Source organism: Toxotes jaculatrix, chromosome 2 (assembly GCF_017976425.1).
Source record: "Toxotes jaculatrix isolate fToxJac2 chromosome 2, fToxJac2.pri, whole genome shotgun sequence".
In the NCBI taxonomy this organism is placed as follows: Eukaryota; Metazoa; Chordata; class Actinopteri; family Toxotidae; genus Toxotes; species Toxotes jaculatrix.
This window is the reverse complement of record NC_054395.1, coordinates 25,907,193-25,924,475: the sequence shown is the minus strand read 5'-3', so window position 1 is coordinate 25,924,475 and position 17,283 is coordinate 25,907,193. Positions and strand designations below refer to the sequence as shown.

General features: G+C 40.3%; 1 protein-coding gene across 2 annotated transcripts; it reads left to right on the top strand.

The window, feature by feature from the left end:
* Nucleotides 1–8,091: 8,091 nt before the first annotated feature.
* On the top strand, nt 8,092–13,687 carry nr4a1 (nuclear receptor subfamily 4, group A, member 1). 2 transcript variants are annotated; one of them, XR_005896462.1, is made up of 8 exons: nt 8,092–8,220; nt 9,064–9,862; nt 10,979–11,108; nt 11,193–11,356; nt 11,451–11,653; nt 11,773–11,951; nt 12,477–12,907; nt 12,991–13,687. XR_005896462.1 is itself a non-coding variant. In XM_041064703.1 (7 exons), exons 1-7 carry the CDS (start codon nt 8,165–8,167, stop codon nt 12,731–12,733), a joined length of 1,788 nt encoding a protein of 595 aa, XP_040920637.1. In that variant the 5' UTR covers nt 8,092–8,164; the 3' UTR covers nt 12,734–13,687. The 2 variants fall into 2 exon arrangements, 1 of the variants encoding a protein (XP_040920637.1); XM_041064703.1 differs by having other exon boundaries at nt 12,477–13,687.
* Nucleotides 13,688–17,283: the final 3,596 nt, after the last annotated feature.

Genomic DNA, 17,283 nt, shown 5'->3' with positions numbered 1-17,283 from the left:
TGCAGTGATCTCACAGTGCAGATATTGCTGATGCTCCTCAACGGTTGATTAACCAGCCAAAACCAAGACGACAATCAGTCTTTGGAAGTTTTCAACCTTGAAAGACCAATTTTACTTATGAGACAACTATTACTGTCCTGTCAGCCCCGATGAAATGAGATGAGGTGAAGTCAGCGGTGAAGTCAGCCATGCGTGGATGCTGCCCTCCAGTGGTAAATCAGTTCATAAATGTGTCAGTGATACAGTAGTTCCTGTGCACATAATCGTGGGTAATGAAGTTTGAATAGAGGTAAAATAAAAATTATTGAAAGAGACATGAAGGAAGAAAACTAAAACTAAGCTAAAACTAAACTAAAAAAAAATTTGAGGTACCTACGTCACAGCTGGACATTAAAAGTCTGTAAAATAGTAAACGTGCAAATGCGCAGGGCGGAGAAAAGGTTTCACAGAGGACACCAGACAAGGCTGAAGGTTTACAAAGGTCAGAGTTCACCATCTGGATCACCTGGGCGATGACCTGTGGCTCCAGAGGTGTACTAACTGTAACATGTAAGTAACATACGAGCAGAAATGCAGCAGTAGTAGCAGTAGTAGTATGAAGTAACACACAATACGAGGTACTCAGATATGTACACATGTACAGTCTTAGTCCTATTATTTTCACATTCATAAACAGATATGTGAAAATGGCCTATGTTTACCAATCAGTCATGAAGAGGAGTGTTTTGTTTTGTTTTTTTACTATGGAGTAAATTTCCTGAGCAATGTCAACAATGTGGGTGGCATGGTGGTGCAGTGGTTAGCACTGTTGCCTCACAGCAAGAGGGTTCCAGGTTCACAGCAAGAGGGTTCTAGGTTCAAAGCCCGGTCTGGGCTCTTCTGTGTGGAGTTTGCATGTTCTCCCTTTGCTTGTGTGGGTTCTCTCAGCAATGGTTAATTGGCCGTAGGTGTGAGTGTGTGTGGTTGTCTGTCTTTGTGTGTCAGCTCTGCAATTGACTGGCAGCCAGACTTGTTGACTTGTCAAATCAGGAAAAGCACAGGTGTTGTTAACGACGGCTGTGTTGTAATCAAGTGTCCCAGTGAGCCAAGATGCACGACACCAGGACCCTGAAAAAAGCACATGATTCAGGTACCTGTCTGCTTTTATAGTTTACACAATGTTGGATTAAAAATATCAATAGAAATGTTCAAATAATATTTAAAGAAATATAAGCTGTTTGAACAGACACAGGAGATTCACAACTGGCAGCAATGACTCATTAACATGTAAAGCACCTTCAACAGATTCTCATGATCCTTCAGGTGAATTCATGAAAGTCTCAACAAAGCATGCTGGTTAATGAGAACCTCCACTGTCTCTGATGAATGGTTGATTAGTATCTGATCATATCTGAACTGTGTGTGATGTCTTTGTGAGGTTTGGTGCTGCAGAGGAAATCAGCAGAGGAGCAACTGCTTTTACCAAATTAAAAATCAGGGAACTTTGTGATTAAATACAAAGAGAGGAGAAATTTCAGGCCTCTCAAAGTCAGCGGTTCAGGGCAGAGATGTGTTCAGGCCCAGCACAAATAAGACTTACAGACATCCGGCTTACAAAATGAGTTTCAGCCACACAGTATCACAGTATAAGATCAGCACTGCAGGACTAGAAAAGTGTGAGCAACACTTTTTTAAAAAAAATCTTACTCAAAGGGTTGGTTTAAACTCATCTGCTAACAAGATGTCACAGTGCAGACAGAGAAATGTTGTGACTCTTTATTGGTGTGACTTCTGCGATAATTTCATCAGAAACGATGAGTCACTATGATCATTCTGTTTTGTGCTCCGTAATGGAAACACGCGGAACTAAAGTACTTTTACTCTGGTTCTCTTCTAAAATACAAGTTTCCATTTCATGCCACTATATTTCTACTCCACAACATTTCAGAGAAGAATGTTGTACTTTTTACTCTCATACATTTCTCTGACTGCTATTTTTAAAAAAAACAAAAACAAACAAAGAAAAAAACCTGTGATCTATAATACGTGCATCAACATTTTTGGCCCATGAGCCCCTACAAAAAAGCAGAGCATAAGACAGGAGCCTTGGAAGCAGCAGTGACAGGACAACTTCTCCACAAGGTCCATTTAGGATCCGTTCTGGAGTTTTTCACTTCATCACCTGACTTTGCCCAGTTTTCATGTCACATTGTTTTTATTTGTCATTATTTTCTCAGCAGCTGTCTCCACAGCCAACACAGACTTCTGATCTCAATTTGTGTTGCACCATTTTATTCAAATCACATGATTTAGCTCGGATATATTATACACCTTCTTTAAGCGAACATCTCCTCATGCCTTTATTTTTGCAGCAAGCACGCAGTCAAGGTCGACATTACATTTCAAAGAACATCATAACCTTCAGGAAGGTGGAATTTATTGCAGGGCTGGGTTGTACTAGACTACGTTATTTTTAGCAAGGTGTGGCAAATAAACTGCCAACTGAGTGTATATTTAGAATTATGCTTGAATGTCAAGCTCCCGCGTTGTGCCAGCAGATGGAGCATGAACAGTATGTGACATATCCTCCTGTTGGTGCAAACATCAGCAAAAGTTGAGAACTCTGAAGTTACCACAGACATAATGGATAAGGTGTCACTTGTTCCTGGACTGAAGTGTTTGATAGTAAAGTACAAAGTCATACAACATGACACAGCTATTGAAAACATAGTGACTCTGTCACACACAAGTTCACCGAAATGACAAATAAAATAAAAAAATGAAAGCGACAGTTTTTTTTTTTTTTTTTTTTTTTGCGGGGGGGGGGGGGGGGGGGGGGGGTCGTAATTCATGTGAAATGAATGTAAAATATGAGATGTCTTTTACGTGTGATGGGTGATCTGCTTTTCATTTGAGACTGGAAAGTGGAACGTGATAAGGACATTGGTGACTTAAGCCTCGTGGAGTTTGTTCAAAAAAAGGGGAAGAGTCACAAGGAAGCCTAGTCATGTTTTCGTCATGGGTCCAGCAGCTTCTCCAAATATGTCAATTTCATGGTCTGTAAATTCCATGAAATTGCAACACATTCCATGTTGTGGTATTGAAGGGGACATACAGTGTATGTCTGACACTTCTTGCAGACTTTCTATCACTTCTTTCATTTTCTGTTTAAAAAAAACTTAAAGGAAAAAAACCTGAATAAATGTGTAGACGAACAGAATAAATGCTGATCTTTGCATGCAAGAAATGCAATGGTCGAGACATTTTTCTGAATCATGTTCTATGGCTTCCACAGTGACCAGATCTCAGCCCCACTGAAAACCTACGGGAGATTTTGGTTTGTTAGACAGCGCTGTCTCCACCATCATCAAAACACCAAATAAGCAAATATTTTTTGGAAGAATGGTGTTGATGCCTCCAGTAGAGTTACTTACAGGACATTTACTGTCAGTGTTTAGTTTAGCAACGCACCCCTTTAATGGTGGCAGGTTAATGTACTGTATCTCGAAAGCTATCAGATGAATTGCTGTGGAATTTCATGGTCATTCATTCATGGTCCCCAGATGATGAATCATAACAACTTTGGTGATCCCCTCACTTTTCCTCTACTGTCACCATGATATTGATATTAATGGTTCTATATTAAGTGGGATATCTTAATAACCATTGGCTGGATGAATCAGTGCACCATTATGGTAATTTTCAAGGCCATATTGTGCCACCCCAATTACATACCAATGATATTATGTACATAAGGTGAAAAGAAACACCTTGATGTCCAGTGGAACATAAAATACTACCACTGAACTAGTGTAAGTAGCCTTAACAAAAACTGAACTTTTAAAATAAGGCAGCATTTATTTACAGGACTGCTGCATTGCATTGCATTGCATTGCATTGCATTATATTGCATTGCATTACATTATACAGGTGTTTCTATATTTCAGGCAGATGGACAGCTCTATAAACAGTAAATATTAGATCAAGTGCAGGCATGAATAAAACACACAAAGGTATACATAAAGATTCACACGTGCACAATCATGACTTCATATCGTGTTGCATGCAAAAAATCCCCACCTTGCACTGCCCATAAAACCATCAATGTGACAGCTTAGCATGAGGAATCCTGGGGGCACAAAGGAATGTCTGAACCCAGTGACCTTGTTTGGGATGTTCTGTCCACTGGGAGAAGCTGATATTTTGGGGGCAGCATATGAACTGTGTCAGACACAAATTCATCTCCAAGTCCTAAAACAGACTCTTAGATGGACCAAAGGGGCTGGTGTTGCTTTACTCGCAGAGTGTTAGAAGAGAGCTGAGTAATGGATTTATTGAGCAACCACAAAGTTTTTCTTTTTCCTGATTTACATGTAAGATAAGAACCTCTTTCTTTCAGGCTAGTGTCCTGGCAGATTGTCTCCATTAAACCAAAAATAGCAGTGATACTAGAGAACTTACTGACATTTTTATCAGAGTTCATGTGATGACACTCATGATTATACAATCTGAAAAGCACAGGAGTGTTGACACCTCCCTGGAGTGTGTTCATACACTGAGTTGTTGTGTACAACTGGTCAGGAATGAATTATAGGCTAACACTAAACAATAAAGAGTTTAACTTTAAGCTAAAAACCAGTGTACAAGTCTTAAATTCAGGGCAATCAACAATTAACAACCGTATTCAAGCAGTTCGGAAAAAGACACAAAGCACTACTGATAGCATCATCTCTGCCTCATTTACATCTGTATGCAAACTACCAGGGATCTAATAGACAACTGACTTCAACTGCTGTCACAGCTTTTTCCACCCATACCTGAAATTGAGTCAGTCTATCTATATAAATAAAACACTTTGCGTGCACCCGAAGATGACGGTGAAATCTCACCGGAATCGAACACAGACGTGTTTCGGGGGTATGACAAGCAAGAAGAACTGAAGTATTTCTTCACAATGACAAACATCTTCTCGACATAAAAATAGCACTCTGGAGGAGCAACAGGTGGTGGGTGGAGCTTTGGCCATGCACATGTGATAATACATAACAAGTACACGTGTGTGGGTGTGAATGTGTGTGAGAACAGTTTCACCTAAAAGGCCACATTTCTTGCACTTTACATTATAATATATGGATTCTTGCATCTGCCTTTGCACACACACAAAAATACACAGTGAAGTAAACATTGCAAATGACCAACAACTGTTATCATATGGACAACAACTTCATGTCATTCCACCAAATTATTTGAACATGCGACCAAAGAAAGGATCCTGTTGATGACACAAAACGACTGACAGGAAGACATTGCGTCTGATAAACTGTATATGTATATATATGTATACTGTAGACACAAAGTGAAATCAATGTATGTGCAGCAGGGAGGCCCAGTTAGTGCCTGCATGACATCACAAATGCCCAGTCATTCACAGGGAAAAAAAAAAAAAAGGACGGACGATTAGTTTCCACAGCTGACTGCAACCACTGGCTCACAAGCCAAAAATGTGAACCGTCCAGGAAATTTTCTCTGGAAGCTAATTGATAGAATGACCTTGAACAGACAGAAAGAATGAGGATCACAGCTGAACTGTTCCCTTTATTAAAATAATTGTAATTTTAGTAATTACAATTATGTCTTGAAGTGTGTGTGTGAGACTGTTTCCTCTGTTGAGAAAAGCTCATCCTTCCATGGGGCCATGCTGGATTTATCAATGACATTCAGAGGCAGACAGAAGAAAAAGTGAGCGTATGAGAGCTCAGAAATGCCCTGAGAAAATCCAGGAGGAAAGAGAAGCACATGTCTGGTTCTCGGAAAAGGTCTGAATAGAATGTGTATGCAAATAAATTTTGTAGCTGTCAAGAATTTCTGAATCTGTTTTATTGTCTTTTCTGACTGGATCTCATCGACTTCAGGAACATGTGACAGTGTAGGGGATAGACACAATAATAGGAACACCATACACTCACCAAGTACTTTATTGGGAACACCTGTGCACCTGCTTATTCATGCAATTATCCAGTCAGCCAATCACGTGGCAGCAGTGCAATGCATAAAATCCTGCAGGTTCAGGTTAGGAGCTTCAGTTAATGTCCACATCACACATCAGAATGGGGGGAAATGTGCTCTCAATGACTTCAACAGCAGAAGACCACGTTTGGGTTCCAGTTCTGTCAGTCAAGAACAGAAACCTGAGACAGCAGTGGGCACAGGCTCAAAACTGGACAGCTGAAGACTGGAAAAAACGTAGCGTGGTTATGATAATGCTCCATGTCACAAAGCAAAAGTTGTCTCAAACTGGTTTATCAAACACAACAGTGAGTTCAGTTTACTTCAGCGGCCTCCCCAGTCACCAGATCAGAAACCAGCAGAACACCTTTGGGATGTGGCAGAGCAGGAGATGAATGAGCAGCTGGCAAATCTGCAGAAATAATTCCGATGGAATTGTGTCAACATGGAGCAGAATCTCAAAGGGACATTTCCAACATCTTGTGGAATCAGTGGCGCGGAGAACTGAGAGCGTGTTGAGAGCAAAGAGCGGAACTACCCAGAATTCGTATGGTGTTCCTACTGAAGAGCTTGGTGAGTGTATGATCAAGACCACACCAAGAAATATTACACTAGCACTGACCTTGAATTAGAGGGTCTCACACTCTGGATTTGATTGTGCCATGTTGTTCTTGCAACTCTCTGTGAAATGTGTACAGTTTTTTTCTATTCTAAATATTACTTGGCCCAAATTTGTTATGTGGTAATTTGATGTAGCACATTAATCTGAGAATGTGCAAAGTAAAACCACACAACTGAATTGATACAACTAGATTTTGACAAGTGGAGCCTCATCAGGACAAGGCCTCACAACAGGACCCACCCTAAAGCCTTCATGTCAGTGGATGCTATGCTTTTTGGTGCATATTCCCCAATAAATATTCAATTAGATTAACATAAATCAGTTCATACACAGTAAACTTGGAGCTTTTGGGACCCCTGGAGCCTTGCGGTGGTTAACCCTATCACTCAGAGATAGGTCACAAGCAATGTTTAAGTGAAGCTTACATGCAAACCAACTGATCTCTCACCGTTAGTCAAAATATCAGTAATCTTTGGCTTGAAAAGCAAAATGAGCTATCATGCTAGGTTGTAAGCTCTCCTTGTGTTTTTATGGCAATCCAATCAACGTGTGAGCATCATTTTATTATTTTCAGTGAAAAAACAAACAAACCCTGAAACAAAACACTCTGTTTCTCTCACATATAGATCACATTCAGTGCAGGTCCATCACCTTTGACCTTGCTTTAGAGTGAGTGTGTCCAGTACCAGTAATCTGTCCTGGAGGTTTCCAGGTCAAGAAATAAAGTTCTTCTGACAATAAATTAATTACCTTCAAGCACTGTGCTGACCCTCTAATTTGGAAATAAAATTAAAGATCTCATACAGTGGGAGGATAGTTCTGTTCATTAAAAAAAACAAAACATGTTCTTGCTGAAAGCAATTAGTTGCTCATCAGACATCAGAGAGAGGAGGCACATATTTGGAGGGTAGACCCAAAAGAAAACAGCACTAAACAAGAACAGGTACTTTTTTTCTTCTTTTTTTTATCATTGTCATTTTTTGTTTGGCACAGACCAAATATAGTTTTTTTTTCTTTAAAAATGCAGTTTCACAGTATTTCTCCTCACTTCTACCATAAGACAACAGGCAACTCCCAGAAACAGAAAAACATCTGTGGCTTCCTGTTTATAAATGATGAAATCATGTTTTTCCATTTTATCAGCAAAACTCACTAAACTACAACAAAGAGATATTTGTGTGAAGTTATGTAATTTAGTGACTTCTGCGCAAACTGGCCTCTGCCTGCTAAAAATATCACATTTAATTCGGTTTTATCGAGTTTTATTTAGCCGTCTGGTTGTGTAGCGTGTATGCGCGCGCGCGTGTGCGTGCGCGTGTCGGCGGTTCTTTGCCGTACGCGCGTCAACGGAATCCCGTAGTGCGTCATTCTAGCGACTGTTCTCTTGTTCGCACGCCTGATTGGCCGGAGGCTGGAAATCTCCCCGCCCACCGCGTAGCCTTGTATGGAACGCTTTCTCTGACGTCATGGATACAGCACACGTTGTTAGTATAAAAGCGCTTTCGAGGTGAGACGCGGAGGGACCGCTCTTCAGCTGGGGAACACTGAAGATGACTGATGGTCGTTCGTGGAGCACACACACAGTTCAAAACACTTGTAGACGGCCTTAAGAGGTAAGACTTTTTTGTGATTTTAATACACGTGACTTATTCTTAAAGTGATACTGACACCTGGGCATTGAAATTACTTTAAAAAGGGCAGAAGTTATATTTAGATGTGTTTTTATCCACTGCTCCTGTATGTCTTAGTGCTCAGTGGGTATGCGAGAAAAAACTGTTTTTACAACAGTAAACTACATAGTGTTGTGCTTTGTCATCCATTCATACTGGAAAAGAAAGTTTAAGTACTGAAAGTAAAGTGAAGATGTTTTCAAAAATAATGCCATGAATAGTTTTTGTTTTTTTAAAATAACTTCATACAAAGTGCAGTAATACAAGGGGGAAAAAAAACAAAATCCAATCAATAGTAAGTGTGACCACAGTTTTTCAAGCTTGGCAGCTAGGTTATTCCAAGCATGGTGGAGAACCCACAAAAATCTATAAATATTTTTTTTTAAATAACAAAACCTTGCAGTCACTTCACATACATTATGTAATTTTGTTGGGTGATGAGTCTGAAGGCTTAGGTGTACAGTCCTGTGCAAAAGTTTTAGATGCTTGTGGGGAAAAATAATAAATAAAGTGAGGATGCACAATATCAACTGGCATTATAAGGGCCTTTAGGAGGGTCTTGCATTATTGCATTATTATAATATCAAAGTTTGGACTACCACATGGCTAACCTGTCTCTATATAATATTCCTACACAGAAATACTGTAAATGGTATTCATTTCACTTCATTCATTTTCACTCTATGGACCCTTTGCAGGCTAACTGGTCATGGCTTGAAGTTGTAAGATGAAGACCTGAAAAACAAGCTTGTTTGGTTCTAATATTTTTCATTGCGTCTTTTTCAGTCTTGCAGCCATGACTTGCATACACCCCCAGCATGGATCTCAGCCCTATGAGAACAGCCTTGGCAGCTCAGAGCTTCAAAGCACAGACTTTATCTCCAGGTTGGCTGTGGATACAAACAGCCCACGGGACCACCTCGCCACTCCACCCCTGCCAAGCATCAGCTCTCTGGTGGGCACTAACGTGGGCGACTTTGACGCATACTCATGCCAGTTCACTGCAGCTCCTGCCCACGTTGCTCCATCATCAGGCCAGGAGACCCCATTCAAGCTGGATGACTTCCAGGTTTACAGCTGCTACCCTGGAACATTCACGCTAAGTTACCCGGATGAGGCTGTGTCCCCTGGTGGGTCAGATTATTTTGGCAGCCCCGCATCAGCCTCGTCTCCTTCAACTCCCGGGTTCCAGAGTCAGCATACATCCACCTGGGATTCAGCCTTTGGTCCATACTCACCCAGTCCAGGATACTGGGCATCTGAGGAGACCTCAGTGCCACACGTGCCCTCTTTCTTCACATTTGGTACAGGGTCTGTGGAGGACATGTCTCATTTGGGTCAACCACACTTACGAGACCAGGACCCTTTCACTTTGACCCATCCTCACCAATCTGCACTGTCCTTTCCTGGCTTGTCGATGGAGCATGCATGTAGCCTTGATGGCAATGACCAGCTGGATGGAAGATTATCGCCCAAATTAAAAAGCCCAAATGGAAATGAGAGCTGCTGTGCTGTGTGTGGGGACCACGCCTCCTGTCAGCACTACGGGGTTCGCACCTGTGAGGGATGCAAAGGATTTTTCAAGGTAATAAAATCAGACTTCTCTATACAGACAACTCCTCTATTTAGAAAAACACACATTTTCAATAAGAAGACGGGGGAAAATGTATAATCTAGCTCAGTGTTTTATGACTTTGAGACTGTTTAAAATCAAATCAAGTTTATTTTTCAAGCACATTTAAAACAATTGTAGTTGACCAAAATGCTTTACACATTTTAGTTAAAGGCGCAACAATAGCGTAATGAGTAACATGACATCAGTAGTAAAAGCAACAATAATAGAAAAAAACAATGAATAGCAATAAGAAGATGCAAGGAAATATAAAATAGGTGCAAAAATGTAAAATGAAAAACAGAATAAAACTTTTGAAATCAATTTCTAAACTAGAAGAAATACAAAATACTGAGACCCCTAAAAGCAGCCAAAGGCCGCTGAAAACACATGAGTACTCACATCTTGAGTACTGAATTAAAAGTGTCAATAGAGGGGGAGTGTTTGATTTAAAGTGGAAGACTATTCCAAAGATTTGGAGCTGACTGTTTGGCCACTGTACTGCTGCTAGTTGATCCTAGTGCTCGTCTCTATTTCTGGTACCAGTTAGGAGTCTTGCTGCAGCATTCTGTACCAGCTGCAGGTAAGACAAAGATACTGTCCAATACTCAAGGTACAGTGAGTTGCAGTAATCTGGTCTTGAGGAGATTAATGTTGTGATAACAGTCTTCATATAACTGACAGAGAGGATGAACGTCAGTGTTGCAACATTCCTCAGCTGAAGATAGAAACTTTTCACCACAGAGTTGATCTGTTTGCCAAATTTCATTTGATGAGTCAAAGATGGCACCTAGATTCCTGGGATGGGCATGAAGGTTCAGTTTCAGTGGCCCTGTTTGACTAACTATACTCCTTGTGTAGTAGATTTGGTACCCCCTGGATTTCATGAGAAATATATTTGCATGTCATCAGCGTAGCAGTAGAAGGAGGCGTTGTGCTTGTGGAGGATGAAGCCTAAAGGGAACATGAATGGAGCAAATACAGTGGGCTCTAAAATGTGACCTTGAGGTACTCCTCAGGTGATTAGGTTAGTAGAGGAGGAGAAGGGCAAGTTTTACAATAGTTCCTCTTTTTTTTTTTATTTTACAGCGCACAGTGCAAAAAAATTCCAAGTATGTTTGCCTCGCCAACAAGGACTGTCCTGTGGACAAAAAAAGGCGGAATCGATGCCAGTTCTGCCGTTTCCAGAAGTGCCTAGCTGTAGGCATGGTCAGGGGAGGTGAGTTCAGTACAAACCCAGAAGATTCAGTGTGGAATTATTGGAATGAAATGATATTAACATATACGCGACCATTTTTTCCAGTTGTTAGAACGGACAGTCTGAAAGGACGAAGAGGTCGCCTGCCTTCCAAGCCTAAAGTTGTCCAGGATGTGGCGACCACTGTATCTCCTGTGAGCATGATTGCTTCACTTGTGAGGGCGCACATTAACTCAAACCCTAGCATTGGGAAACTGGATTATTCCAAGGTAAGAAAAAAGAAGAAACATCTTTCCCATTCTTAATTGCAGTAATTTATTGCTCATTTAGGCATCTGTCTGAACTTCTCTGCTGTAATTTCAGTATGACGAGACAGAAGTCAGCCAGAACCAGAAAGAGGATGCTAGCGACATTAAACAGTTTTACGACCTTCTCACGGCCTCCATGGAAGTTATCAGGAAGTGGGCGAAGAGCATCCCAGGTTTCTCTGAGTTCTGCTCAGAAGACCAGGAACTGCTGCTGGAGTCCGCGTTTGTTGAACTCTTCATCCTCCGTCTTGCATATCGGTGAGTGCAGCCTCCCACAAAACCTTTACAACAGATTGAAACAGTAGCAATATGGATCTCTGACAAGGTTCTTATACAATTACATAACAACCAGACTATCTTTCTTTTTTTTTTCAAAGATCCAATCCTGAAACGGACAAGCTCATCTTCTGCAATGGGGCTGTGCTTCACAAAACACAATGTGTCCGAAGCTTTGGGGACTGGATCAACTCCATCTTGGAGTTTTCTCAAAGCCTCTATCGCATGAAACTAGACATTTCCTCCTTCTCCTGTCTCACAGCCCTGGTCATAATCACTGGTAAGAGCCTCACCCATATTAGGCTTTAAATAGTTTTTTTCCATGTTGTGATTTAAATCAGGATCACAGTTACTTTTATCCAGAAAGGAGAACAGTTCACACAGGGAATCTTGTTTCACTGGTGTGAACAATATAATGCAGTTACACAACATAGGATTGACACAACAGGTGTATAACAAAATGTAACACGACCTCAATATAGGATGGAGAAGATGCCATATATCACAGCAGACTAAACATAACCACAATGAAGGTTAAAATTTAAAGCCAAGGAGTTTGCCAGCATTAACACTGCCAACACGTCGGCTTTAGCAGTGTAGTATTCAACCATATATAGTTTATGTTTTGTATAAAGATTTTCCAGATATAGCTGGTCTTTTTATACCCGATTAAAATCAAAAGAGCAAAGAGGAAACAATTATTAGATAAACCTGTTTTCAGAGTTTACAGACTAATATCAATGTGTGTTATTTGGTCAAAGTCATAACAATGAAGCTCATCATGTCTCTTATTTTTCCTCTGCAGACCGACATGGTCTTAAGGAGCCAAAACGTGTGGAGGACATGCAGAACCAGCTCATCACCTGCCTTAAAGATCACGTCTCTGGCTGCGGCTCTGACTCCTTGCGGCCCAATTATTTGTCCAGACTTCTCGGGAAGCTGCCTGAGCTCAGGACTCTGTGCACTCAAGGCCGCCAGCGAATCTTTTACCTTAAATTGGAAGACCTTGTTCCCCCACCACCGATCGTGGAAAAAATCTTTATGGATACGCTTCCATTTTGAGTGTGAGATGGGAGATTGACTATCTGTGACTTAAAATCTGGAGTTTGATTGAAAGCCAAAGAGGACTGGCTGAGTGCTCGTACTTCAGGTAGTATAAACTGAAATTACAAGAAGCCTACAAGAAGAATCCAGAGGGATTCTGCAACTCCACAGGGAAAGGGCTTCTTCTGAATTGTAAGATGAATGAGTTATTAAACTTGTGGAAGCAACATGTATGTGGGGGCATCAAATAATGCTCTCACTTATTTGTTTTTCAGGGACATTGTGTACTCTCTAGATGGAATTAGACAGGCCAGTTCATGGACCAAAAACTGTTTACATACGTGGTGCCATGAATGGCAGCATTTCTGATGGAGGGAACATGACTGAACGTTCCACACAGTTAAAAATTGAATACAAATCATATCTGCACCTTCATTTCGAGGATATAAAGCCTTTTTTTGTGATTTGGATGACTGTAAATTGCTCAAAGCATTATTGTAATATATTTTGCTAAAGTATTAAAAATGGCCAAGCAAATTATTTCACAGGATCACAGGCTTTCCAGCCCCCAAACTGTTGTTGTGAGTCCACACACATCGACATCTGAAGCGTGAATCACTCAGGGCTCCAGATTGGTTTATGTTTAATGCCACCATATGTATTTGGTGATTTAAAAAAAAAAAAAAAAAAAAAAAAAGGTAGGTTAAACCAACAGAATTATTTAGCAGTATCATTCATGTATCATGAATAGACATTGAGCAGCTAATATACTGTGTATCATCCAGTACAGTCTTATATACTGGATTTGTGTGTAAAATATTTTAAATCTGTTTTAAGCCTACAGGTGTTATTGCCACATGAACTGTATTCTACAGTCTGTGAAAGTGTAATTTTATTTTGGGCTTATTGTTTTTACATAATAACGAGTTATATTTTACTGCAGCCGAACATGAAATAAAATGTGGAACTGCATATTTCAACTGCTCTGCTCATCTTTGCTCAGAAATTTTTAGAGGATACTGATACCTGTAGTTGAAGTATCTACAGTTGAGGTTTGACAGCAGATTTTTACTGTTGCAAATTTCAAATATAAACAATGACCCAACTATATTTATTACTTTATATTAATTAAGTTAGTCTACTGCTTATTCTTCAGTTGTTTAGCAGTGCTGAGTATCCTGCTGTGCCAGCAGCCTGTAAGCCTGAGTCTTCTTTTGGCAACGGATCAAAACATTCGTCTGAAAAATGGACCCCCGTCTACCTCCCTCACAGTTATGTACTGGTCTCATTTTAGAAGCCGGTGAAATTCCCAGTCCAGTCTCAAGTAACCCCAACTACTTTATCATTGTAAAGTGCCACAGTCTCACATTCATGCATGCATGTTTGTCAGAACATGAATGCACATCTTGTTCTGCTTGAAGTAAATGTTACGGTAAAACCGCTGCAAATCAGGTCAATAAAAGATTATGTATAGATGATGAGCATGTGGGCCTCTATGATCCACCATAATAGTCCAAAACAGATGAAGTCAGCAAGAATACAAAGGCTCAGGATCAATCACTGATGAACAAGAGTGATTAAATCAATAGGATGAAGGACCATAGGCTGGAATCAAACAAGAGCACAAAAGACAATCTGTCACTGACATTATGGAGACATTGTTTTGACCTGATGGCGGTTCTGGATGAAAAGTGAACCAAAGTGGTGGGCTGAACAGTCGACACTGCCATCCCTAAAAACATGGGACACCTGCTGAGCAGTGAGGATCAGGCATAATCTGAGAAAACACAAAGGCAAAGAAAAAGACTTGATAATCAGACTGAGCTGCTCAGTTTCAGTCAGTTTCATTTGTTCATATTTTTTGTTTTCAAGGCTTTTTTACAGTAGTAAGTCATGTGACCATCCCACCAACATTACTCGCCCATCGATCTGTGGTTGACAAGGAAGCTGCGGTGGTGGTTGCTAGCATTTATCTTTTGCTGTTTTTAATGGGTGAAGGGTCAATTACACTTGAATGTATTTGTCTGAAGATAGCAGTCATGCAGTGCACGATGCATTTTGCCCAGTGAATAGTAAGTTATGCTTATGCTAACTTTTGTTTAATATGGACAGGTTTGGGTTGCCTGGCTGTGAACAATTGCACCTTAGAGATCCTTCAAAATTTTGTCTCGCCTTGTTGTAAACTGGTACCAGCACAGATAATATGCAGTGTTAAGTGTTTCCTCTGTTTTTCCTGTATTCCTGTAGATTTGTTGTAGTTGTAGACTGTGGTGTTCCTGATCTGATCCAATATCGTATTAAACTTTCGCTCTCAAATTTATAGGTAACTTACAGCTAAATTATCTGAAGCAGAAACCAGCTGGTGTCATGCTTCTCTTGAGTTGCAGATTCTGAAATTATCCGTCTGGTGTTGTAACGTAACTTAATATTTAAGTTGGAAGACTTGATAACCTTTCTAATGTAACAAGAGCAGTTGGATAAAGTCACCATCACTCTGATTACAGAACTTATATGGGTGATGTTATTCTGATATGAATATATACGATATATATAATATATATGATAGATATAATATATACGATATATATAATATATACAATAGTGCAGATAAGACAGTTCTCTTGTGAAAGCCTACCACAGTGGAGACTAAGGGAAGCGAGAGAAACCTGAAGGCGGCTCTTTGAGTGGAGTATGAAATGCCAGTGATAATAGAGGATCACAAGCTTCAGACAGAGTTACAGGATTAGAGGCCAGCTCCAGAACTCAAACTGTCCACCACACATTGTGCAGGACTCTTATGTCTGTGAGAACATGAGAATGTCACAATTATAAAACAAGAGGGGCAGAGAGGCTTTGGTTTCACTTGCAGGCGACAAGCCTGGGGTGCGTGCCTGAAACTTGTTTGCAGAGAGTGTCCAGTGTGACAATTTTCACCGGGGTCACATCTCAATGAGACCAGCAGCCTCATATTTTCTCATTGCTGTGTCGCAAATGAGCCAGAATGTATTATCTTGAACGTACACATGAGCCTTTAAAACACTTCAGACTCTTCACCCAACAAAATCAGAGCAGTGTGACGTGATTGCAAGATTTGTTGTTAAAATAAAGTTTTAAATAAAGAGATTCCTGTGGAGATAGATATGAAGTGACATTCAGAACCAGTGTAGATATTGCATATTGGTGTCTTGTAGGCTGATGTCACCTTAAAAACCTATATTTGGAAAAGTATTTAAATAAATGGGAGAAGGAAAGAAGTTGTTCTTGAGTCAGTATCAGCTTTGACGAGTTCTTTTCTTCGCTAGTGTACTGGACACTCAGTCTGTAACAGGACGTACCAGGACTATTCAGTTTCATTTTATGCTGCTGGTTGGCAGGGGTTTAAATATGCATTTAGAGTTCTTGCCAAAATGGGGGAAAGGGTTTCAATCAGTCATGTTTTGTTGCCGATTAATAGCCACAGTTGATTTTAGAGGAAAATGGTCTGCTCTGGCATCTTGGTAGAAAATACAGCATTAGACATTGAACAAACCCCATATAAACCAAGTAAAATTGCCTTGTTGTTTTAAGGTGCTTTACAAATAGACTTGCCTTGCCTTGCCTTGCCTTTTTACGTAGTAAATAATTTATTGGAATACTTTTTCCACAACTGGACATTGTAAAACATAAAATACTTCCCTTTCATGTACTTAAATAGATTTGGGGCCTTAAAATTTCTGATTTATGTCTGATGAGAGACCAGCAGACGGAGCATTGGATACCACTACATTTCTGACCGTTTTTTCCATGTCAAGAAAAAAAATCATATTCCAGAAATATTCAAAAAATATCAGAGATAAACACCCACAGTATTTAGAAATCTGAGAACCTCTAAGGAGCTATTTATGTCACTGGCTCAGTCCGGATTTTTATTTAATTTTTTTAACTCCTGTCACAGATCAAGTCATGTTCAATTGGCAGCATCAGTTCCTACATGGGGCTGTGAGCTCTGCTGGACAGCAAGCATGGGGATGATATGACATTTAAGCCCAGTCAGTGATAGGTTCAAAAGTTCAAAACGAGCTCACCCGGTGTATGTACAGAACATCTAAGAGGAGGCAGTGGTTCCTCGATAGATACAAGGGTCCTGCATGGACTAGAGGTTCTGCACGTACTCTGTCCTGAGGAGTCATATCCTTACAGATGGTGACAGGGCAGCACAGAGCCCGTCTGAACACTTCCAATAATAGCCACAACTAAAATAGACAGTCATCACATGAAATCAATAATGCCACTTAGATATGACAGTGCGCTGGCAGGCGGCCCTCGCACTGGGATTATCCTGACACTCACTCGTCACTTTGAGTTCTCTCCTTTCACCTGGAGAATTTTCTCGACATAAAAATTCATGTCAACAGCCAGATCTTTTACTTTGTGCCTGGAAGGTGTCCGCGTTAAAAAAAACAAAAAAAAAAACGTTTGATAATCAGGAGGAGCTACTTGAATTAAAAGGAGATAATCAAATCATAATAATTACGTATCAAAAGGACTGGGAAGTAGGCCCAGACAGTGATTAAGTCAGCATGCTTCTC

What these genes read in the sequence shown, in the direction of transcription:
- nr4a1 (XM_041064703.1), top strand. Translation starts at nt 8,165, where the DNA reads ATGGTCGTTCGTGGAGCACACACACAGTTCAAAACACTTGTAGACGGC. An exon ending in GGAAACTGGATTATTCCAAG is followed by an intron (nt 11,357 to 11,450) that starts GTAAGAAAAAAG and finishes CTGTAATTTCAG; the next exon opens with TATGACGAGACAGAAGTCAG. An exon ending in AGCCCTGGTCATAATCACTG is followed by an intron (nt 11,952 to 12,476) that starts GTAAGAGCCTCA and finishes TTTCCTCTGCAG; the next exon opens with ACCGACATGGTCTTAAGGAG.